This window comes from Alosa pseudoharengus, unplaced genomic scaffold (genome assembly GCF_046254945.1).
Source record: "Alosa pseudoharengus isolate Yale_2024_CS ecotype anadromous, Long Island Sound unplaced genomic scaffold, YU_APseudo_1.1 YU_APseudo_1.1_scf_20, whole genome shotgun sequence".
In the NCBI taxonomy this organism is placed as follows: Eukaryota; Metazoa; Chordata; class Actinopteri; order Clupeiformes; family Clupeidae; genus Alosa; species Alosa pseudoharengus.
Window position 1 is genome coordinate 8,759,296 of NW_027468664.1, and position 17,500 is coordinate 8,776,795.

Here is a 17,500-nt window from a genome sequence, read left to right on the forward strand (position 1 = left end):
CACACACACACACACACACACACACACAGATGTCAGCTGAAAATCAGCCTGTCATCACCCGCAAGTAACAAAGGAACAGTTTGAGGGCTAATTAAAACAATGCAAGTTTTTCAGTTGCCGCAAAAAAAAAACGAATTTGAATAACCTCCACCACAATGTTTAATTAAAGACGATCAACTTTGCTTTTAATTAAATGTTTGAGGAAGAGAGAGCGAGAGAGAGGGGGAACGTTCACAGTCTACTACCCAGAGTAATTAGTGGAGAGTCAAGCAGTTCTTCTGCGTCTGAAAGGAGCGGCGAAGAAGCGGCAAGCGAAGGCGTCTGATTCCAATCAGCCACTGACGGCTACAGACGTGGACAAGCTGGACTGGAGAAGCCTCTCCAAATCAGGCAGCCTTTAAAAACACACACACCGCTCACAGACACTCATTCACACCCACACACTTGGATAGACATCATTATACACACACGCATGATCACTCATAAAGACATAAATACACACACACACACACACACACACACACACACACACACACACACACACACACACACACACACACACACACACACACACACACACACACACACACACACACACACACACACACACACACACACACACACACACACTGTGGTATACGGTCCATTGTAATTGCATCAGTAGACATCTGTGGAGCCTTACTCCAAATGACTGGATGTGAATTGCTTGTGTAATTACCAAAGCAATCTCAGTCCATGGTGTGATTCAACAGCAGATATGGAGGTGAGATTATGGGGGAAATGAAGTGAAATTATACACTTGGATGACAAAAGAATGATGAGATACACTATATAGCAGTCTGATACATGGCATGTACTGTACGAACACTTATGTCTTTCTCCCCCCTACATTTTTATTTGCATATTGGCAAGTCTCCAAGATCTGCAGTTCTGAAGTATGTGTGTGTGTGTGTGTGTGACTAAGGAGTTGCTTGTGTGTCTACATGTGCATGTCTGTATGTATGTGTGTGTGTGTGTGTGTGTGTGCTGCAGCCTGGCTGGCATGCTGTGATTAATGACGCAGGCTGTGGCGCTCTTATTGTTCTGCAGTGCTGCTGCCGGCTCAAGGCTCCTCAATTCCCTCCACACAGAAACACACCACTGCCTCTGTTTTCCCCCCTGACCCAACACACACACACACACACACACACACACACACACACACACACACACACACACACACACACACACACACACACACACACACACACGCAGCCCTAATAGCCTAGCAGCGGATGACAGTCAATTAAAACCACTGCAAAGGCTGTGTTAGCCATCGGTGTTGGTGTGTGCTAACTCTGACTCTAAGCTTTATAATGGCCGTGTACAGCCTATCTGTAGTGGTACTATGCTAATCCTGTTGCTGAAGAAAATCCAGCCTAATGATCAGAATTGCTTTAGAAAGTCAGCAAGTGGGATGGAAGGTGCATACATCTGTGTACAAGATGTCCCCTCATGCTACTATGGCTGAGTTTTAAGATGCCTCAGGGAGGGAGAGAGAGAGAGAGAGAATTTGAATTTATAAAAACCTTTATTTACAACTAACTAAAAGACATACAAAGTCACAGTCATCTCAAAGATGAATGATTAAAATGTAAATAAATAGAAGACACATCTAGTTATGTATGTTAAACAGCAGGCACAGGAACATCTAACAAAGTATTAAATTGCACTTTATCCTCTACAACCATACACAGAGCATTTTCCTGACACCATATACTCTCAAAGGTTTCAAGATCACTCATTTCCTTGTAAAAACCAAAATCAATTAAAATCCTTGATCTCACCAAGATTGCAAATACCATCAAAAGATCAAATCTTGAGTTATGCTCAACCTTATTCCTCCTGCTAACATATATAGACATCTTAGCCTGTCCAATTATAAAGTTCAGCAATTGACATTTGTGCCTTCGCTTCTGTACATATTTAAAACCAAAAATAAAAGTTTCCATTGAAAAAATTTCATTAAGGTAAGTGAACAGTTTCCGTAAAATGGAAAATAAAGGCATCAAGCGTGTGCATTGCATAAAAGCGTGAAAAACAGTTTCCCTGTCATTGCAAAACGGGCACTCATGCCTCACATCAGAATTCAAAACACAAACAAAAGAATTTACAGCAACTGCACCATATAAGATCCTCCATTGTAAATCCCCCACCTTTTTAATTAATGGTGACTTGTAAAAGGATCTCCAGTGAGGTTTGACATCCTGTTCTACATGTAGAACAGCACGCCAAGGTGTGTCAACTCTAGACTCCAAACACCTCCTATTTAGAGATTTTACACAAAGATTGTAAAGTGCCTTTCCAGAGGCGCGATTTGGACCCAGAAAAACAAAATCTTCAACCTTCAAAAAGACATTACAAAATTCAGAGGACACACTAAAACATGGAACAGGATCACATTCATTTGGCATAACTAAACCCCTGGCATACTGATCCAACATTGCTAGACTAGCATCTGTGAAGCGGGACCGCAATTCCAAGAGGAATTTGTTAACTACACGGATGGATCTCATTTTCATGTGTTCTGCCACTCCTTCAGCATTCTCAAAACCTGGCCCAGCTAAAGGCAGGAGGTCCCTCAAAGTGATGACCCGTGCTTTGCAAAACATCCCACTAAAAGCAGGAAAATGCTTCTCGTGCATAAGATCCAAACATGAACCATATATCAATGGCTCTTGCAAAAGCCAAAAGAGAGAGCTTGTATTCTGAGGTCTCCATACTTTCAAAAGACTCCATACTTTAAACGTATTGCGATAAAACACAGGGAGCTTGTTTAAGTTCATTAAGGCAGGATTCATCCAGAAGAGGGTCCTATCCAGACCCAAGCCTTCAAAAGTTCTTAGGATGGCACAAGCCACAGCCTTCCAACTGGAATTTACAGGTCCATCCAAAAGTCTCTGTATGAACTGAAGACGAAAAGCTGCTGCCCTACTCTGCAGGTGGACCAATCCTTGTCCACCCTCATCCTTGGATAAAAAAAGCACGCCTTGTTGGACCCAGTGTAGACCATCCCAAAAGAAATCAACCAGAATAGATTGTATTTTAGATAAAACATGTGCTGGAGGGTCTATACATGCAAGTCTGTGCCAAAGGGATGAAGCCACCAGGTTGTTAATTATTAGAACACGGCCCCTATAGGACAATTTTTTAATTAAAAAACTCCACTTGCCAAGACGCCCCTTAACCTTCTCAACAATCCCCTCAAAATTCCTTAGAACAAAGTTATCGTCTCCAAGAAACACACCCAAATATTTAAACCCGTCCCTAGACCAGGTTAACCCACCTGGGAGGCACGGTGTGCCATCAGGCCATTTTCCAGCCAACAGGGCCACACTTTTTCCCCAATTAACTCTGGCAGATGATAAAAGATTAAAATCAGTAAAAACCTTCAACATGGTGTCCACATCCCTTTGGCTTTCAATCAGAATAGCTACATCATCTGCATAAGCTGATAGCTTCAAAGAGATGTTACACTCAGGCAGAGTTACACCCTTTAGTTTGGCTCTTAACTGTACTAACAGGGGCTCAAAAGCTAAGGAGTATAGCATTCCAGAGAGGGGGCATCCTTGTCTAATTCCCCTAAAAACCTTGAAAGGAGCACACAAGTCACCATTAATTTTCAGAATACTTTCATTGTCACAGTATAGAGCTCTAATTTTCTTTATAAAAACAGGATTAAAGCCAAAAGCAGTCAAGACGCTCCATAAATAATTATGTTCAACTCTATCAAACGCTTTTTCCTGATCAACAGAAATTAGGCCAAAGTCCAAATGTAAAAGTTTACCAATTTCCAAAGCGTCTCTAATAAAAGAAATATTGTCATACATAAGCCTGCCCGGCACACAGTAGGTCTGGTCAGGTGCAATGACTTCCCCTAAAACTTCACTGAGTCTATTAGCAAGAACCTTAGAGAGCAGCCGATATTCCGCACATAGAACAGACACGGGTCTCCATGACCTGATATCCTTCAAATCTCCCTTCTTCGGTAACAGAGTAAGAACTGCTCTGCGACAACTGAGTGGCAGCTGCCCCTTGGCCAAGCTGTTCCTCAAAACGACCAGTAGGTCTGCGCCTACTTCTGTCCAGAAAGACTTATAAAAGTCAACCGGCAGACCATCGATCCCCGGTGCCTTGCCACACTCCATACCATGGAGGGCCTTTTCCAACTCGTCCAGGGTAATCACCCTTCCAAGGTCGCAATTAGCTTCTCTAGATACCTTAGGAAGATTCGTCAAAAAAGGACTGTCAAGGGCCTGTTCATAGGAGATTTCACTCCTATACAAAACCTTGTAGAAATCAACTGCTCTCTTACGAATTTGTTTATCGTCAGATAAGAGGGCTCCAGTTTCTGAAACCAAAGCATGTATAAGCCGTTTTTGGCCATTTTTCTTTTCCAGATTAAAAAAGAATTTGGAAGGTGCATCCATTAATTCTGCACACTGGAAGCGAGACCTGACCAGAGCTCCTTGTGCTTTAATGCCCAGCAAGTTGGCCAAACAATTCTTTTTTGTTTTCAAATTTTCCATATATGACTGATTACCTGTACTTTCAGCTAAAACTTGGAGCTCCAGAATCTCATTTTCCAACAATTTCATGCGTTGAGCTATATCTCTCGTGACACAGGAAGTATACTGCTGACACAACTGTTTTATCTGGGCCTTTCCAAAATCCCACCACTGTTGCACAGACTGAAAAGACTGCTTTGTGGATCGATCTAAAATCATTCCAGAAAAACTTAAAAACATCCCTAAAATTACCATCATTCAAAAGACTAGTGTTAAAGTGCCAGTATGCACTCTTATATCTGGTGGCACTAACAAAAAAATTACAAAGCACCATACTATGATCGGAAAAACCTACTGGCAGGATGAGACAGCTTCTAAAATAACTGAACTGGTGTTTAAAGGTATAGAACCTGTCTAATCTTGCCAGAGATAAAATGTTATTATTTGAGTGGACCCATGTGTACTGTTTCTGTTTTATATGAAAGTTCCTCCATAAATCAGAAAGGTCGTGGGACTTCATTATCTCAATGAGCCTTCTACGTGATGGCATATGAGGCTCTACATGATTCCTGTCAATAGCCAGCTCAGTACAGTTGAAATCCCCACCAAGAAGTAAACACTCCCCAGAATCACAATTCTTTAACAGATCATCCAGGATACTTAAGAAAATCATTCTCTCCCTCCCCACCGTTGGGGCATAGACACATACAAAAACAAAAAAAGTATTTTCAAATTGAGCTCTGACTCTCAAGAGTCTACCTTTAACAATTTCATCAACCTCATATGAACAGGGGATACAGCTACTTGAAAAAAGAATAGCAACACCACCACTAGTTGAGGTATTATGACTTAAGATCGATAACCCCCCAAATTCTAATGCCCAATCAGAGCTATTGCTTGCGTCAGTATGGGTTTCCTGCGCAAAGACAACATCAATAGCTTTTTCTTTAATTGTTTCAAAAAGCATCGCCCTCTTTGTGCGGTCTCTTGCTCCATTCAAATTAAGCGAAGCAATTTGAAACCCACTCATAAGTATAAAAGAAAAAGTGCAAAAAAAGAACATATTCATTGGGAATTAACAGGGGCTGGGGTGGACTGGCTATCAGCGTTCAACAGAGCTCTAAGTTTTGTGAGAAATTTATTCAAACGGTAGACCTCCTGCCTAGTAAAGCTACCTTCGGCCATATACAGCTTCGTTTTAGCGATGAACTGTTCAACATCGGGAAAATATTCGTCAACTTGAACACACCTAGCATTTTTAGTCTGCTTCAGAAACGTTTTTAAATCATCCACAGTGTACTCGCGTCCTGTATAGCCGCTTTGGGGAAGACTGCACCTTAGGCTGCAATCAGAAAATTCCCCCTCGCTCTCTGCATCCGTAGAAATAACGTCGACAACCAGATCTTTCTTTTTTGCCTTTTTATGAGACTCAGATCGCACCCTTTCCCTCTTCAGACCTTTTGGAACTTTAAAGGGAACTTCCTCTGTTTCCATGATCTGACTGTCCTCCCCGCAAGCGTCCTGCGAAAGATCTAGTACGTTGGAATTCAGTGAGTTATCAGTATGCATAACGTTATTTTCTGGAGCTTCAGCCTCGGCCCCCTCTTTTCCGTCCCTTACTATCTCATCAGACACATCCTGATCTGATGGTCTAACTTCAGGTGTATCCGCATTAGAAGAACCTTCCCCTGGTGACTGATCACCATCCACCCCAGCCTCCCCACCATTTGTTGGCGCCTCATCACTGGCAGACTGTCCCTCCCCAGTATTCTCATTTAGACCATTGACATTGGCGGTAGTATTGGTGCACTTTTCTGGACAGGCACGCACTAGGTGACCCGTCAAACCACAACCAAAACATCTCATCAGATTACTCGTGACATATATGACATAATTGAAATCATCAACCTGGATATTCAAAGTCAACTCAAGATCATCTGTGTTGTTGTTTAAAACCATGTAAACATATCGCCTAAAAGATACCACATGCTTTAAAAGTGGGGACTTCGTGGAAATGGCGATCTTCTTGATCGGGGAAACTAATTTGCCGTAGCGGGATAGGGACTGGACAAGAATGTCATCACTAATGAAAGGTGGTATGTTTGAAAGTATTACTTTCCTAGATGGGGTAGACAAAGGGAGTACTGAGGTAAAAATACCATCAATTTCTACTCCGCGTTCAACCACTAAGTTGGCCAATTCCACGGACTCAAGGAACAAAACGATTGCTTGATTCATACGAGCAGCAGACAAAACTTTGTCATGCCCAACTATTTCACCTACTGCCAGGCTACACTCTTCTACGCTGGCGGTAGAGGATATCTTTATACCATGCCGCCGCGTGAGACAAACAAACTTTCCCCTAGTGTTACCTGAGGCAGCCATACTCCAAACCAGGAGCTGACGCCCAGGTAAAACCACAAAAACACACGCACTCCACTAACCCCAAACCCTACAAACCCAAAAACATACAAGACAAACAAACAACAAAAGGAAAAAAATATAGAAAAAGTAAGAAAGAGAAGACAGGTAAGAAAAGGCACAGCGGCCTCACTCACACAGCGTTCACTCACAGACGCTCCGGCTCCGCCCACTCACTCAGTCCATGCGCACAGAGAGAGAGAGAGAGAGAGAGAGAGAGAGAGAGAGAGGGAGGGAGAGGGAGAGAGAGAGAGAGAGGGAGAGAGAGAGAGAGAGAGAGAGAGAGGGATGCAATTCTGCAAGGCCAGCTTGCCACTAAGCCTGGAGAAATCAGAGTTGGCCTGTGATGGAATAAATGATCTGGGCAAAACTCTGGATGGCCGGCTCAGACAAAGGGCTGAGAGCACGGAAGCAAAGAGAGCAAAGAGAGCAAAGAGGGAAAAGAGAGAAAAGAGAGAAGAGAGAGAAGAGAGAGAAAAGAGAGAAAAGAGGGAAAAGAGGGAAAAGAGAGAAAAGAGAGCAAAGAGAGAAAAGAGAGAAAAGAGAGAAAAGAGGGAAAAGAGGGAAAAGAGAGAAAAGAGAGAAGAGAGAGAAGAGAGAGAAAAGAGGGAAAAGAGGGAAAAGAGGGAAAAGAGAGAAAAGAGAGAAAAGAGGGAAAAGAGAGAAAAGAGAGAAAAGAGAGAAAAGAGAGAAAAGAGGGAAGAGAGAGAAAAGAGGGAAGAGAGAGAAAAGAGAGAAAAGAGGGAAAAGAGGGAAGAGAGAGAAAAGAGAGAAGAGAGAGAAAAGAGAGAAGAGAGGCTGAGGAGCTTCTCGCCTGCTCACTTGCTAATCTAGGATATCTACAGAGCCACATGTGCTCCATTCGGCCAGGCTTGGCCGAGCACAGCTCTTCTCTAAACTGAGATGCTCCGGCTCCGGTAGGAAAGTTGGTGGCACTCAGAAGTGATGTAGGGTGTAGCTTAGGAAGCCCATTTCTATAAGAACGTTCTTTGTAACATTGTAATAACATTGGCAATGTAAAATACAAAATAGTACTTAATTGTCAAATTCATTTAGAAGCCCTTCTACTAGAAAGTCAAGGGCAAAACATCTGCCCTCCACAACACCAGCCGTGTCAATGAGGAAAACTGTTGCATGTCAGTTTCCTACTTGTTAGGGCAGAGAGGTCTTGGCACGACTGACCATCCGATGGGGGCAGCCCCCGTCCCCTTCAGGGCACCCCGTTGCTTTATGGCAGCTTTAATGGTCTGTTTACAGCCGCTTAAAAAGGAGCCCAGGCCGCCTCATAACCCTTCAATGGGCTCCCTTGTAAACAGAGGAGGAAGGAGCTGCCAGTTCTGTGGGAGGCGCCGCCACACACACAGACATGCTAATTATGACTGGGAGGAAAAGGAGCTCATCACAGACGGATGGAGGCTGCAGCAGCAGCAGCAGCAATATGAACAGCTGTATGGTGTGTGTGTGTGTGTGTGTGTGTGTGTGTGTGTGTGTGTGTGTGTGTGTGGCTTTGCTTCTGTCTTTTATCAGACTAGATCTCACTTCTCAGCTCATCTTTGCAACGCGCACAAACTCACTTGCACTCACTTACACACATGCATACACACATACACACGTACACACACACACACACACACACACACACACACACACACACACACGCAAATGGATATCTACTTCCATGCCGGAAGCATTGGACGCATCACACTGTAAACAGACAAAACGATACTCACACAATAATGGCATCAGCATAATGCCAACTGCTCTATAAGCTACATCAGAACAGAGTGACATTCACAAGGACACACACACACACACACACACACACACACAAACACACACAGTAATGTACCCTCTAGCACCCTCCAATATACTCTGCACTAACCATCAGCCTATGCCCAGATAAAGAGCAACAGAAAGCACACAGCATGCCATCAGCAGGCGAATAATGCCACACGGATGCTCCTCAGCACTCTCTCTCTCCTGACATTCTCCATCAGCCACTTTCATCTGCACACCTATCACCTGCAAGCCATTTGGAATACGCCCGCCACAGCTCCAGCAGCCCTTCCCCACCACTCCACTCATGCCTGTGGAGACCGGGCTCTCAAATCATCCACGGATGAATAAGCCTTCACAGATACTTATTCTTATGAATGGGCTGCATAGATAGAAAGAAAGTGTGCTCTCTCTCTCTCTCTCTCTCTCTCTCTCTCTCTCTCTCTCTCCTCTTCTCCGCCAGCTTTTGAGATCTCATTTCCATCATTCACGAAAGCGGGATATTTTCTCTAAAAACGTGGGGCAAAATGAAAGATGAATGTTGAATTGCTAATCGGGCTGGGATTTTCTGAAGGAAGGTCAAATAACCTTTTTCTCATTTGAACAGCCAGTTCTGGCCATTCAGGTCTTATATCTGCGAGTTGCTGTGGGCGAAAAAAGACTGAGGTCTAAAAAATAATGTGTCGGAGTGGCATGTGGCGTACCACTACAAATCCCACAATCCCCGGCCCCGGAGGAGCCTCTGTGTCACGTTTGTGATGGCACGAGGCCGAGTCATGCACTATCACCCTCGCCAAGCTGCTGGGGCCTTCATCAATTATGAAAGGGCTGGTGGAAAAAAGGCAGGCCACACAAAGCCTGACTAAAAATACCCCGAATTCACATGAATAACGCGCGGGGCTATTTTTAAAAGTGTGATGCGCATACACACCCAAAACAATGAATAACCTTTGAGAGCACAAACACCCACGTGAGCGCACGTCTGTTCTAAAGCCTCCTCGCCTCTCCTTCTGATCCCTAATCAGCTTTTATCCTCTCCTTTCTTCACCTGCTGTTTTAGGCTAATAAAAGAATGGAGGTTGCCCTCTCTCACTCGGTTTCTTTCTCTCTCTTTGAAACCTGGTCACCTCTGTCAACCTCTACTGTCTGTCACAACAGATAAATAGTGAAAGTGAGAGAAATAAAACAGGTAGATCAATAGACTGATAGATAAATAGACAGATTGACAGATACATCAATGGACAGGTAGTTGGATAGATTAATAGCTATATAGATATAGTGTAGATTGATGGATTGATAGACAGATAGATTGTGAGATTAAAAGATGGACAGAGTCTCGTCCTCCTCAGTAGTATATCGACACACTATAGCAACCGCACGCTTGCCCAGGTAGGTTCGAGCTCTCCTCGCTGTCATGGCAACGCTCCCCTCCATCCCTTCCCCGGCACGGCTCAGCCGCAGTCGGTACCGGAGGGAGCGGCTCTACCCCGCGTCTCTCCGGCAGAGAGCCAGAACGGCCGGCGCACCCAGACGGCCCCGCCGCTATCCCCACAAAGGGCTCTCTCTCCGAGGGGGAGGTCAATGCGTCTCCATTCCTGCTCCCCGAGCGTGCAGCCTGCTGTTTATCATACGCAGCTGCAGCGGGAAAGATAAAGCCCATCAGCCTTAGTGCACACACAAACACACACGTGGGGCGGCACCAACACACACACACACACACTCATATATAGAGACACACACACGCCACTCCCCGCCCCTTCGCAGTGTACAAAAGCATGCGCGGTCCTGCGGCATATTTCATCATTAACTCCCAGCAGTTAATCCCCTGCTCCAGTGGCCTCGGCTCCTACTCGCACCATTTCAATAATCTGCATGTGTATGCACGTGTGTGTGTGTGTGTGTGTGTCGCAGGGTCCCGGCGAGACCACATTAATGGTTTACGTCACACGCTCAAAGCCGAATCACAGGCAGCGTATGGGAACCAAGCCCACACGCACACATACTGTGTCACCACGGCATTAAAGGGCAAGCATGGAAGAGCATGTTCACCTGATAAACAGTGTGTGTGTGCGTGTGTGCGTGTGCGTGTGCGTGTGGGTGTGTGTGTGTGTGTGTGTGTGTATGTGGGTGTGTGCGTGTGCGTGCGAGCGCGAGCGTGCGTGCGTGTGTGTGTGGGTAGGGGAAGAGAGAGAAGAGGGTTGGTGTGTGTGAGTGAGAGACAGCTGAAGGATAGCTTGACCTTTTTTTCTGCCAAACAAACATTAGCCATTCACAGAAAAATTGACCCATCTCCCTCCCCTCATCGGCTCTGACAACCAGCAATCTCCCGCTGCAACCCCACTGTCCTCCCCATCCAGCCCTTCCCACAAGCCCAGCGCTCCCCAGCACTCCCCAGCGCCCCCATTTTGGAGAGGCTGACCTTTGAACTGCCGATCTTTCTCCATCTGCAGCAAAATAAGATCAAACGAGCACCTGCCAATAGCTTGCTTTCTCTCCCCATCTCTCACTCTCACTCTCTCTCTCTCTCTTTTCCTCGAAATGGCCATTGCTAAATGGTTGACCACACACAAATGGACATGCTCACATCACTGCACATATAGACAGACAGACAGACAGACACACACAGACGCACACACACACACACACACATTCAACCTTTCCATCTTTCCATCTTCACCCACCACTTCCTGCCGAGACCCCATCAACCCAGCATCCTGTGCTCTTGCCGTTCAGCCACTCAAGGTTAGCCACCACCACTCACTCACTCACTCACTCGCTCATCATATCGACCACGCTTCTCCCTGCAGAGCCAGTGTGTGAGTGTGTGAGTGTGTGTGTGTGTGTGTGTGTGTGTGTGTGTGTGTGTGTAGTGGGCTGTGGGTTGGGGGCAGCTAGCAGATGCATTATCACCTCTGTGGGGCGTCCTCATCAGAGCCCCCCTGCTCCCCGCTCACAGGTCCAGCTCCGTCCACCTCAGTGAGCAGCCATCAGGATTAAGGGCCAGAGCCAGCGAGGAGCACAACTTTACCCTTGGCTTGACACTGTGCTGCTGACCGCAATTAATAGGTTTAATATCGCCTCTTTCTCTCCCTCTCTCTCTCCCTCTCTCTCTCTCTCTGACTCTATCTCTCTCACTCTATCTCTCTCTGTGTGTCAGGCTTTTCAAAAGAGCAAAGCCCTCGCCAGAACAGGGAATAAAAGCTTTGGCCATATGGCCCATTCATTATATGGTGGGAGCAGCCTAATGAAAGGCTTAGAGGTAGGGAAATAGAGAGAGAGAGAGAGGAGAGAGAGAAAGGACAGGGAGTGAGACAGAGACAGGGAGAAAGAGAGAGAGAGAGAGAGAGAGAGAGAGAGAGAGAAAGGACAGGGAGTGAGACAGAGACAGGGAGAAAAAGAGAAAGAGAGAGAGAGAGAGAGAGAGAGAGAGAGAGAGAGAGAGAAAAAGGACTCTCCAAATGAAAGCTGGGCTGGATGCTACTGATCTGAGCTGCAGAGAGAGGAAGAGAGAAAGATAGAAAGAGAGAGAGAGAGCAAGGAAAGAGATGAAACACAACAAGGAAGGAGAGGATAGGAGGAAAGAAAAGGGGAGACATGCCAATGCCAAGACAAACATGCTAAACTCCCCATGCCTTATAGCAGCAGGGGCAATGACAAGCTTCATAAAAGAGGACGGGATGGCTTTTCTGAGACCGTGACCATCGATCCGAGACAGAGTAACGTGTGAGGGAAAGAGAGAGGGGGAAGAGGAGCCAAACAGAGAGAGAGAGAGAGAGAGAGAGAGATGGGATGGGGGGAAAAGAAGAGGCAGGAGTGAAAAACACATCTGGCGTGAGGGTTAGCCACAGCACAGCGGGCCGCGGCGGTCGTCAGAGCAGACGCTGCAGTTTGGCTCCTCCAGCAGGGCCTGGGCGTTTGTGCTGACGAGCACGTGAGTGGAACACGCAGCTGTGCTATCATCTCAGGAGGGATGCCATCAGATGGCCGTACACACACACACACACACACAGCAAACACACATACAAACACGCACGCTCACACCTTAAGTCACGCACACTCATACATACCTAAACACACAAACTCATGTAAACAAGCACACACACATACACACACCCACTCATACCTAAACACACACACTCATATAAACAAGCACACACACACACACACATACACACACACACACACACACACACACACACACACACACACAGCCCGCTGCAAAGCTTGTCAAATGCAACACCTCAGGAGTGCTTGAGTAATATGTTTGGCGGAGAATTCTGCCTTTGTTGTCCTCACCTATCAAGTCATCACTGATTAGCGGTCAGCAGGGAGAAGAGAGCAGCTTTTCCAGGTCATGCTGAGTAGGCCAACATCTGCTCAAACACCCACACACACACCACCTTCCAAAGTGCAGCGTTAGAAAGAAAGGCCTGAGTTCAGGACAAAGAATAACGCCACGCTAGAAGCTCACAGGCGTTCGACAAGTGGGAGTCAACGTTTGACCTTTAAACTTCATGCTATCTTAGCAAAACAACTTTTAAGGACGTTAACAGCCATGACACTGATTCTATAAACACCGCCCCAAGGTTTGTTCAGAGCGTTTATCTGTTGTGCCCTCCCATAAACCGTAGCGGAGATGCTAACGCTAATATTTACTTCAGGGGGCACGCTAGCCTCCAGACACTAAATAACAAAGTAACTGTGGCGTTCAGGCGGGTCCGTAAATCACTATCCATTAAGAAAGGCCATAAAGTATCAGACTAGCACAACGTGTGTGGCGCCTTTATTGTCTTGTTGTGTGTTGCTAGCGGTGACATCATGTGCTACTGCTGCTTCCCGTTAAGGGGCTCTGTCATCACTTAAAGGACGTCTTAAAGGAGCCTTTCGACACACGTCGATACGCCATCTGCATGTCTCTGCGTTTGATGATGTGCTTTCTGATTAGCGCCCGTGACACGCTGCTAGTACCAATTCATCGGTTTGTGAACATGAAAGTACAAAGAAAGGAGACTTATAAAATGGATTGCAACAAAAAGGTTTGGCTGTCAACACGGCTTCTGTGTTATCCACTGTGTTAAGGGGAAAACTAAGAATCTCAGAATCGGCTGAGATGTTGGTTCTGTGCCCAAAAGCAGTCTAATTCGATGAGACACCTTTCCAAACATGACTCGGTCACATTCTACAAAAGCCAACTGTGACTGTAGGGCAAGGAGACGGCTTTGCCTGCCTCACCCACACACCAACACTGAACAACCAGAAAAAAAGAAAAACGGTAGGAAGAAGAGGGGAAAAAAATGGCAGCACGGTATCAACAGCAATGTGTTAAATTGGAATCCTGCCTGTTGGCAAAGTTTGGTCCACCCTCCACATCAAATCCCTGAAGGAAAAAAAGCACTTAAGGAGGAGAGATGGAGAGGCTTACTCGCACTCTCTCTCTCTCTCACTCTCACTTTTCCTCCCTCTCTCTCTCTCTCCCTCCCTCTCTCTCAATCTCTCCCTCTCTCTCACTCACTCACTCGCTTGCTGTATTTTCGATGCTGTATTTTCTCCCACAACATGCCGGCTGACTGCCCTTTTGATTAGTCTCAGACACGCCTGTCACAGACACAGTGTGAGGAGAGGGCAGCAGGCCCAAAGTCCCTCGCACCGAATCATCCAATTACCCCAGGCTGGGAGCTCCCACCCTCACCAGGCAGCGGAGGCAGGCGGACGGCCGGACTGGACAGACAGAGGGCTCTGGGCCTGGGCCAAGGCGCTCCAACCTGGCCAAGGCCTTGTGAACTCGCGCCACACAGAGAAAAAGCCAGACACAGCCGAAGACAGCACACCGGAGTCTGTGGATGCTCTATATCGAAACTCCCTCACCAGTTTTCGGCCAAGCCAAGGAACATTCACTGCTACTATTGTCTGTGTTTTTCCTGACAGAATCATTTCAGAACAACAGATGTCTGTCTGGTAGCACACACGTGTCGATTCTCCAGGATTGCTGTTACATGTTCATGAGGACCCTGTTGTGATGGCTGCCAGGCGCATCAGACATCCCGATTCAAGCCCAGTGCATATGATGATCAGTCATCCACATCCATAGGGGGAACAAAGGCTGGAGGAAGACAGTGGGTCTTACCTTTTTGAGGCGGCCTCCTTCCGTGCCGACGAAGGCCAGCGAGTGGTTCTTGTAGACGTAGGCGATGACGGACGTCATCCTGTCGGTGGCCTCGGAGAAGAGCGGAACCCCGCGCACCATCTCCGACACGCCCAGCGGAGCGTTCATATCCAGACCGCAGAAGTTGTCATCGATGGTGAGGAGCTAGAGAGAGAGAGAAGAGAGAAGATAAATGTTTACCTCTGCACGTTTGTCCAGTGATGCTAAAGTAATACCTCAAGCCTTGAGATTTTCCACATTTGCAAGGGCGATAGAGATTTCAGCTCAATTATATCCTGCTACGGGTTTATCCAATACCTTTTGTCTAACTAGAGCATGGTGGCAATGAACCGAATCTTACAAAAGACCAAATGAAATTTCAGCTGTCAAAACATTTCCATCACTTACAATTACTCGACTAATGCGAAAATAATGTGTCTGCATCCATCATGTCATCAGCCCGGGCCATCTCTGAAAACAACCTTATGATACAGTAGTTTGGGCTACAGGACGCAATGTCATTCCTGCCACAATCCACGCCTGGCCGAGTCACATCTGACATTGAAAATAGAATGATTTACTGCCTTTGATAAAGATATAATGATGCCATACCATACCAATATCTCCATCTGTTTATGCGTTTCTCGAATGATATCATTCCTGAGCCCTGACTTCAGGCTCGAACTTAAATTGAAGCTCGACATGATTAATAGCACACCGGGCAATGAATAACTTGGGTAATAAAACCGTGACAGCCTTTTGGTATTGCCATACTTCATGTGTTTAGAGTCCTTCAGGGTGTGTAATGTTCTGCCAGCTCTGGTCACAAAGCTCGGGTAAGATTGCACTTTGCTATTATTCGACGGAATAATTACGTACCTGACACGTGCCAAATTCAACATTTCGACCAGCCTGGGTTGTGACAAGTGACATCTGGGACAACTAATAAATTATAAACAGCCCCTTTATTTGTTGAATGCTGGAGGGACCGTGACCACATTGGCTTATCAGAACTCAATTACCAAAGTACAACGAAAGGACTGTTTATCTTAATCACCCTGGATCCTGGTGAGGGGAGGTACAATCTTAACGACGCCAACGCGTCAATGTTATGAGGGCCTGTTTGTGGAGCCGACTGAAGCGGTCAGCCTTTAGTTTTTTCCTTCGTCTGGTCCATTAAGGAAAGTCTCCTGGGAGATACGATCAATCAAATGACCAGTAACCGCGCGCTGACAGTTCTTTACATGCGACTGTCCGGCAATCCATTTGTCACCAGCACAGACAAGCGGCCCTTCATTAAGCAAATGGAGGACACGGCTGGCCAGGGTAAAATGCCGGTTATGAGCAGTAGGGCTGATCGATAAAAAAGACGGCACTCAATTTGGTTCAAGTTCATTCGCGGAGCGCAAGGGTAGACGTGCCACCCAGGTAAGTAAAAGAGAAACAAAGGATAGGAAACGGTACGGGGACAAATGGAAGCAGACTGGGAAGGAGTCACAGTGACAAAGAAAGTACACGTTGGCTATGGTAGGGCGAGTATTGTTTGTTTGTCGGGAAGACATGTTTGTTGCTTTATGTTTGTTTTTTTTGCTCATTTCTGCCTCCGTTTCCTTCCTCCAAATGTCTGACCTTTAAAAATGTGCTGCTGTCAGACCCTGCCTGGGCCGAGCTGACAGGATGTGGCAGCCTCAGACTAACGCCATTCATTAACTACAGTGTGTGTGTGTGTGTGTGTGTGTGTGTGGGGGGGGGGGGGCTTGTTAAGAGACTGCGGCTCTATGAGATATCTGCTTTCTGCTGTGACGCAGCTCGGCCGGTGGTCTGCTGTCCTCTTTGGTGGACCATGCATCACCAATGCACAAATATTAGGACAGCACCTCTGGCTCATTCACATCAAACACACACACACACACACACACACACACACACACACACACACACACACACACACAAACACACTCACAAACACACACCAATTGCTCATCCATTCACACACCTGCACCCCAACAGCAACCTCTGATACTGTGTGAAATCACCCACCGGAGGGAGGGGAAATAAATAAGTAAATAGATGGCTACAGATCCTCACTTGATTTCCATCACTGCTACCGACAGCTACAAAGAAACCTCATCACCTTTGGAGTCAAAGGTTAACTGGCCTATCACAGAGGAAATGGAAAGTCCGTCCTGTAGATTCTGTGTGTGTGTGTGTGTGTGTGTGTGTGTGTGTGTCTGTGTCTGTGTCTGTGTGTGTGTGTGTGTGTGTGTGTGTGTGTGTGTGTGGGGGAGGTGGGTGGAGGGGCTAGGAAGGACGAAAGGAAAAGAAGCTGGCCTTCAGTCCCATTCCGCCAGGCTCATTGGACGCAGATGAATTCTCTTTTGAGCCTAAGGTGTTTTGTCAGAGCCCGACTCCCAGAGACGCCTGCATATGCGAGAGAGAAGCCGCCCAAGACATGACGCATGCCTCGCGTCCCGCATCCCCCGCTCTGTAACACAATATATTTCAAGCGAGACCTGCCACCTGTCAATCATGGCTTGCAGGTTAATGAAACGGACTTCCTGTCTGTCAACCTTTTTGGCGGAGAGAGGCCGTGTATGTTTTTATTACGCCGCCG

General features: G+C 46.4%; 1 protein-coding gene across 1 annotated transcript in view; it reads right to left on the reverse strand.

The window, feature by feature from the left end:
• The window catches only part of plxna4 (plexin A4), a gene marked incomplete at its 5' end in the record, with an annotated part of 231,216 nt that overhangs the window by 203,028 nt on the left and 10,688 nt on the right, over positions 1 to 17,500 (reverse strand). The window contains one exon of the mRNA XM_076297508.1: positions 14,869 to 15,051. Coding sequence (XP_076153623.1) covers positions 14,869 to 15,051 — 183 coding nt within the window. The remainder of the gene's footprint in view (positions 1 to 14,868; positions 15,052 to 17,500) is intronic.